The 8073-nt window shown below is 45.8% G+C and overlaps 1 protein-coding gene across 1 annotated transcript in view; it reads left to right on the forward strand.

Moving 5' to 3' along the window:
• The window catches only part of pgd (phosphogluconate dehydrogenase), a 28438-nt gene extending 21846 nt beyond the window's left edge, over positions 1-6592 (forward strand). The window contains exons 10-13 of the mRNA XM_060852408.1: positions 475-608; positions 1553-1652; positions 4822-4944; positions 6254-6592. Of these exons, the coding sequence (XP_060708391.1) occupies positions 475-608; positions 1553-1652; positions 4822-4944; positions 6254-6373 (477 nt within the window). The 3' untranslated portion in view covers positions 6374-6592. The remainder of the gene's footprint in view (positions 1-474; positions 609-1552; positions 1653-4821; positions 4945-6253) is intronic.
• Positions 6593-8073: the final 1481 nt, after the last annotated feature.

An 8073-nucleotide genomic window follows, 5' to 3' on the forward strand; every position in this document is an offset into this window, starting at 1 on the left:
AGAGTGCAGTGGAGGCCGGGACGCTAAATGTCTTCAAGGCAGAGATTGATAAATTCTTGATGTCACAAGGAATTAAGGGCAACGGGGAGAATGCAGGTAAGTGGAGTTGAAATGCCCATCAGCCATGAGTGAATGGCGGAGTGGACTCGATGGGCCGAATGGCCTTACTTCCACTCCTATGTCTTATGGTTTCTTACTGTGTCTCATTCTCTCTCTCTGTCGTCTGTCTGTGTGTGTGAGACGCACACAGTTTGTGCTTCTGTAGGTGTTCATTGGAATAGGCCAATAAAATACAAATAAGGATTGTCCCTGTTTAACCCAAATTCATGTCATTGTACAGTGGAGGGAGTTGCTACTTTGTCATGTTGGCCCCCAATTTTGATTTTTCTTTAAATAAAAAGTACAGGTTGGGGCAGCACTTGGGGAGAGGTGTGAAGTGAATGTTACATTTTTGGGACGTGTTTTGTTTGGTAGGCTCTCTACGCTTCGAAGATTATCTCCTACGCCCAGGGATTCATGCTGCTGAGACAAGCAGCTAAAGAGTTTAACTGGTGTCTGAACTACGGTGGAATCGCACTGATGTGGAGAGGAGGCTGCATTATCAGAAGGTGAGGGGCACACTTAGTAATTGCATTTGTATAGTGCCTAAAGGTGATAATAGGTCCTAGGATGCCATCTAGGGAACTTCCAAATTGGGCAGCATGAGAGCTTGGAGCAAGCAGAACTCAGTTTTGTGAAGATGGTGGGTGTTAGCAAGTGCCATGAGGGACATTCTTAAAGGAGGAAATTGAAGTTGTGCAATTGTACATAACACACAGAATGAGAAGCTGGTTATCTTGCAGAGTGTTTAATCCTTATTTATAAACCTGGAGGAAAGGGTGGAGTTCCCTTCAGTATGAAATACTGGGTTAGGAGGCATCATTTCCAAGGGCCACAAGTTTCAAATGAAATGTGAAACTTGGTCGGCACGGTGGCTCAGTGGTTAGCACAGCGCAAAGGACCCGGGTTCAATTCCAGCCTTGGGCAACTATCCGTGTGGAGCATGCACGTTCTCCCCATGTCTGCATGGGCTTCCTCCTACAGTCCAAAGATGTGCAGCTTAAGGTGGATTGACCATGAGAAATTGTCCACAGTGCACATAATATGCAGAAATGTGCAGACTGGGTGGGTTAGTCATGGGACATGCAGAGTTACAGGGATAGGAGGAGGGTCTGGTGGGATGCTCTTTGGAGGGTCGGTGTGGATTTGATGGGCCGAATGGCTTGCTTCCATGTTGCAGAGATTCTATGAAATTCTGGCTTCTTGGGACTTGCAAATTAAGAAAAAACTATATCTGCAGTCAGTATAACACAAGGACTGTATCAAACATTGAAGGTTTTGGGATATCTTTTTCACTCCCTGTGTTCCTGCAGTGACTGTGCTCCTTGACATTGGGAAATTTGCTGGATTTCGAGGTCATGGTTACAGGCTCCTGGGTGACAAATAGACACTTTCGGACAATTTGTGTGGGAGGGAATATTTGTAACGTCTGTGTTTTCTGTGTATTTTTCAGTGTCTTCCTGGGTAAAATTAAAGAGGCTTTTGATGCAAATCCAGATTTGCAGAACCTGTTGCTGGACCAGTTCTTCATGAAAGCTGTTCAGAATTGTCAGGTATTCTCATTGCAAACATCAAACTATGAGTCTGTGACATCTTAAACTAACAGAACTTAAAAGTGAAACAGCAGCAGTAAAATACACGATAAAATAGCAGGCACAAGCCATTTGGCCTGTTCTGTCATTCAGTGAGTTTGTGGCTGAAACTAGAGGGCATAGTTGAAGGTGAGAGGGGAGAGATTTTAAAAAGGACCTGAGGGACAACTTTTTCACACAGAGGGTGATGAGTGGATGGAACGAGCTGACAGAGGAAGTAGTGGAGGCTGGTAAGTTGACAACATTTTAAACAGGTACATGGATTGGAATTTTTTAAAGGGATATGGGCCAAATGCTGGCAAAAAATGTGGAAGCTTTAGAGGGTGCAGAGGAGATTTACTAGGGATGCTGCCTGGACTGGAGGATATGTCTTATGAAGAAAGGTTGAGGAACTAAGACTTTTCTTATTGGAGTGAAGGAGGATGAGAGGTGACTTGATAGAGGTGTGTGTACAAGATGATGAGAGGCATAGATAGAATGAATAGCCAGACACTTTTCCCATGGCGGAAATGTGTATCACGAGGAGGCATCATTTTAAGGTAATTGGAGGGAGGTTTAGGGGAGATGTCAGAGGTACACAGTGAGTGGTGGTGATGTGGAATGCACTGCCAGCAGTGGCAGTACAGCCAGATACTTTAGGGACATTTAAGGGACTCTTGGATAGGCACTTTGAAGATATCACAGTGAAGGGTATGTAGGTGAGTCTGATCTTAGATTAGGATAAAAAAAACTGGCACGACATTGAGGGCTGAAGGGCCTGTACTGTTCTGTGGTTCTAATGGGACTTGTCTAGTTTAGGAAATCTGGTTAGCACAGTTGAGATTGGCAGAAGGGCCTGTTTCCGTGCTGTATGACTCTGTCTGTGGTCTCTCTAACTCTGCCTGTATGACCCACCCTCCCTCTGGGGCAGAGAATGATGAAGACCAACACATGCTGAGGATCCATGCCTCCCTCAGTATTTCACATGAACCAATTTTCACAATCCTTTTAAAAAGGGTGCCTATCCTTAAAAAAAAAAGGAGCATCTTCTTCATAAGTAAACCTGAACAAATCTTTAACTCTTAGTCACAGAGCTGTACAGCATGGAACAGACCCTTCGGTCCAACTCATCCATGCCGACCAGATATCCTAAATTAATCTAGTCCCATTTACCTGCATTTTGTCCATATCCCTCTCAACGCTTCCTATTCATATACCCATCCAGATGCCTTTTAAACATAATCATACCAGCTTCCACTACTTCATCATTCCATACGTGCACTACCCACTGTGTGGAAAAACTGTCCCTTAGGTCCCTTTTTAAATCTTTCCCCTCTCTCTCGAAACCCATGCCTGGACTGTTCTGGACTCCCCTGCCCCTCCATTGCCCTTCATGATTTTATAAACCTCTGAGGTCACCCCTCAGCCTCCGACGCTGAAGGGAAAACAGCCCCAGCCTATTCAGCCTTTCCCTATAGCTCAAACCCTCCAAACCTGGCAGCATCTTTGTAAATCTTTTCTGAATCCTTTCAAGTTTCTCAACGTCCTTCCTATTAGAGGGAGACCACAACTGAATGCTGTTTTTCAGAAGTGGCCCAGCCAGTGTAACATGACCTCCCAACTCCTGTACTTCATGCTCTCACCAATAAAGGAAAACATACCAAACACCACCTTCACTATCATATCTACCTGTGACTCCACTTTCAAGGAGCTATGAACCTCCACTCCAAGATCTTTGTTCAGCAACACTCCCCAGGGTCTTAGCATAAAGTGTATTAGTTCAGCCTCAGTTTGCTTTTCCAAAATGCAGCACCTTGCATTTATCTAAATTTACACTCCATCTGCCATTCCTCAGCCCATTGGCCCATCTGATCAAAAACCCGTTGTACTCCGAGGTAACCTTCTTCATAGTCCACTACACACCTGATTTTGGTGTCACCTGCAAACTTACTAACTATATGTCCTGTAGTCACATCCAAATCATTTATATAAATGGCGAAAAGCAGTGGACGCAGCACCGATCCTTATGGCACTCCACTGCTCACAGGTCCCAGTCTGAAAGGTAACCCTCCACCACCACCACCCTCTGTCTTCTACCTTTAGACAGTTCTGTGTCCTTTCTGTTATGAATGTGACCTAAGATTAACTAAAGATACGACATGACATTAGAGAGAGAGAAGGCTGGCACGTTGGCTGAGTAGTTAGTACTGCTGCCTCACTACGCCAAGGACCTGGGTTCAATTCCAGCCTTGGGTGACTGTGTCTGTGTGGAGTTTGCACTTTCTCCCTGTGTATGGGTGGGTTTCCTCCGGGTGCTCCGGTTTCCTCCCACTGTCCAAAGATGTGCAGGTCAGGGAAATTGGCTATTGACAATGAAGTGGGTAGCATAGGGGACTGGATCTGGGTGGGATGCTTTTCGGACGGTCAGTGCAGACTTGATGGGCTGAACAGCCTGTTACTGCAGTATGATTCTAAAACCCAAGTGAAAGCTTCATCAGAACTAAGTTAATCTGAAGCAGTTTCTTTTCTGTACAATCACCTGCCCATCCTGCTGAGGCATTTGAAAGAAATTGGGTTTCGAAGAAGGTCTCTTGCTGTCAGTGGATCATTATTCAGGAAGGTTTATCTATATTGAAGCAGATTCCTGAGAGGAGGCCATAGTTTCAAGAGGAAAGGTGGGACTGCCTGGGCCTCTAATTTTTGGAATTCAGTAGATTGTAGGGTGATCAAGCTCCTGCAGGGGTGGAGCTGAAAGGATGTCGCCCCTCGTGTGAGATTCTTATCACTCTCTAGGGCACAGTTCCAAAACCTGGCTCTCCCATTTGATGTAGAGATGTGAGGAGAAATTCCTTTCTGTGAATTTGGTGATCGCTGGAATTCTGTCCCTCCGAGAGCAGTGGAAGTTGAGTCATTGAGAATTGTGTGAGGCAATGATTATGTTGGGAGTGGGTAGTAAAGTGTGGGCAAAGCTACAATGTTATTAAATGGCAAGACAGCCTCAAAGGGTTGAATGACCACTTCCAGCTCCTAGTTCTTTTGTTTTAATGCAGATAATTTTGGGAGGAATGACTCCTTCCTTCCCTCAGCGTATATCCAGGTCTCTTGCTGCGAGAAGCTGATTGACACTGACACTGTGTTGTTCTGTCTGCAGGAATCCTGGCGCCGTGTGGTTAGCACTGGGGTACAGATGGGCATCCCTATGCCCTGTTTCAGTACCGCATTGTCCTTCTATGATGGTTATCGACATAAGATGCTTCCAGCAAACCTGATCCAGGTACAGACACTACCCTTAATGTTATCCTTTATTTTACTAATGCTGTACCCAACACCTCCCACTCCAGGCAACAGCCTCTTTTCCCTCTGTCTCCCTCTCTCTGTCTCCCTCTCTCTGTCTCCCTCTCTCTGTCTCCCTCTCTCTGTCTCCCTCTCTCTGTCTCCCTCTCTCTGTCTCCCTCTCTCTGTCTCCCTCTCTCTGTCTCCCTCTCTCTGTCTCCCTCTCTCTGTCTCCCTCTCTCTGTCTCCCTCTCTCTGTCTCCCTCTCTCTGTCTCCCTCTCACTCTCCCTCTCACTCTCCCACTCTCTCACTCTCTCACTCTCTCACTCTCTCTCTCTCTCACTCACTCACTCACTCACTCACTCATAAACCGGAAAGGGGCTGTGCAGGCCGGGCCTACCTCCTGGGAGTGCAGTGGGTTTAGTGTTGCCTCAACAATTGCTATCTGATACTTTAGCATAGTAACACGAACTATTAAAGGGGGAAAAAACCCACCTTTTTTTTTCCTGAAAGAATAACCTGTCTCCACCAGATCCAGCTCAAGTTTACAGCTAACTGCTTAGGCCAAGGCTGGTTTAGATGTCATTGACACACAGCGCTAAGTGTCCATAACAATATGGCAAATAAGAGCAGGAGTAGACCATTCGGCCCTTCGAGCCTGCTCTGCCATTCATTGTGGTCCAAAGAGAAAGTGAGGATTGCAGATGCTGGAGATCGTCGTCGAAGAGTGTGGTGCTGGAAAAGCACAGCAGGTCAGGCAGCATCCGAGGAAAGGGAGAGTCCATGTTTCGGGCATCAGCCCTTCAGCAGGAACATTTCTCATGCCTCTGATCATTCAACTGAATCCCTGTTCCTGCTTCTACCCCCATTACCCTTTGATCCCTTTAGCCCTCAGTACTATATCTAACTCCTTCTTGAAAACATTCAATGTTTTGGCTTTAACTGCTTTCTGTAGCAGACATTTCCACAGGCTCTCCACTCTCTGGGTGAAGACCTTTCTCCTTATTTCAGTCCGAAATGCCACCCACCAACCTGTATCCTTGGACTGTGCCCCCTGGTTCAGGACTCCCTGATGACTGAATGACTGTCTGCAAGGCTTTGGTTATGGCATCTCTGGTCCCTGCCAGGTCACCAGCTGGCTGAGCTTGACCAGAATGTCTCCCCCTTGTGTGCAGTTTGTATTTTTGACTCTTACTATTGGGTTTGAGGGGAGGGCGTGGTGTTTTGGAGTTGGAACGCCTGGTGAGGGGAGGTTGGGGACTGCAGGTTGATGGCACTCTCTCTAATCTATTCATTCTTTTGCCTGCAGGCACAAAGGGATTACTTTGGTGCCCACACGTACGAGCTGCTTTGCAAACCTGGCAAGTTCATCCACACAAACTGGACGGGGCATGGAGGAAATGTCTCCTCCTCTTCATACAACGCATAAACTCTCGATGGTTGGCACTGAACCATTTTGGAAAAATAACATTCCACCAGAGTAGATACTTGAAAGAAAAGCTGTAGTTTTAAATATTCTAACTTAAGGCATTCTCTGTCCTGTGCTGATATCTGGTCTAGAAGCAGTGAAAGTCAATTTTCAATAAGGTCCAAATCTTTGGGAAGAATCAAAAGATGTAATAAACAATAAAATGTGCATAAACCATGACTCCTGATTTAATTAATTTTTGCTTCTCTGTGCATCAAAATGCAAAGGAAATATTTTAGTTCAGAGACCATTCAGCCATCATTCCTGCACTGGCTCATCTGATCAGTATCACTCCCCCTATCAAACACCTTGCTTGAATTCCCAGGCAATGTTCAAAGCCCTGAACAATGCCACCACAGTCCCACCAGACACTCTCATTAGAGACAGAGAGAGATGATTGATGATGGGTTTAACACCTCAGGCAAGGGGAGAGGTTGAGAACGAGAGTCCTTCTTGTACCCTCAGCCGGTGCAGGAATTGAACCCACACTGTTGGTGTTATCCTCTATTGCAAACTAGCCATCCAACCAACTGAGCCTGGCTATGTGAAAGAGTTCCTTCTCGCGTCATCATTGCTTTGTTTGCACATTGTTTTAAAGTAACACTGGACTAAAATATTCGAGTAAAAAATGAGGTCTGCAGATGCTGGAGATCACAGCTGCAAATGTGTTGCTGGTCAAAGCACAGCAGGCCAGGCAGCATCTCAGGAATAGAGAATTTGACGTTTCGAGCATAAGCCCTTCATCACGAAACGTCGAATTCTCTATTCCTGAGATGCTGCCTGGCCTGCTGTGCTTTGACCAGCAACACATTTGCAGCTGGACTAAAATAGTCCATTCACAGAGCAAGAGCTGACACTGACCAGACCAGCACTTATTGCCTGTCCTGAGTTACCTGCTGGAGAAGGTGATGATGAGCTGCAGTCTGGGACTGTGTTTGAGTTTATGTTGGGCAGCGTGCCCCCTCTCTGAGAGGGAGTGATAGAATTTTGACCATGCAGTAATGAAAGATTGACTCGATCCTTGTCTTTATTGAGGTCAGTAAGGGATGGACAATAAATAGTGACCTTACCAGTGACATTCCTGTCTCAAAGATTTTTTTTAAAAACATTATTGGTTAGTGGCTGAGAGGGTGACTGTCAGGGGGTGGTGGTCTTGTATCTGCTGCCCCTTGCTACATGGAAGTGGCCATGAGTTTGGAAGGTGCTGTCTAAGGAGCCTTTGAGTTACTACAGGTATTTTGTTGATGCTCCATCCTGTTGCTAATGATGGAGCAGATGATCCTTTTTCATCTATTTAATGTTTTTCATGACTCTTTCTTTAACCAACCAGTTCAGACATTTTATGACACACCTCTGGAGCAAGTGGGATTTGAACCCAGACTTTCCAGCTCCCATTACCCTTTCTAGAACTATTTTACTGATCTGGTAAATAAAATTGTCCCAGCCCTTGCAAAAATTTTTATTCCTTTTTAATGGGACATGACATGCAGGGGTGTGGGTCTGGTGAATTGGCCACGCTAAATTGCCCGTAGTGTTAGATAGGGGGTAAATTAGGAGTATGGGTGGGTTGCGCTTTGGCGGGTCGGTGTGGACTTGTTGGGCCGAAGGACCTGTTTCCACACGGTAAGTAATCTAATCTAATTGCTGGCTGGGCCAGCACT

The sequence above is a fragment of the Hemiscyllium ocellatum genome, chromosome 37 (genome assembly GCF_020745735.1).
Source record: "Hemiscyllium ocellatum isolate sHemOce1 chromosome 37, sHemOce1.pat.X.cur, whole genome shotgun sequence".
Classification (NCBI taxonomy): Eukaryota; Metazoa; Chordata; class Chondrichthyes; order Orectolobiformes; family Hemiscylliidae; genus Hemiscyllium; species Hemiscyllium ocellatum.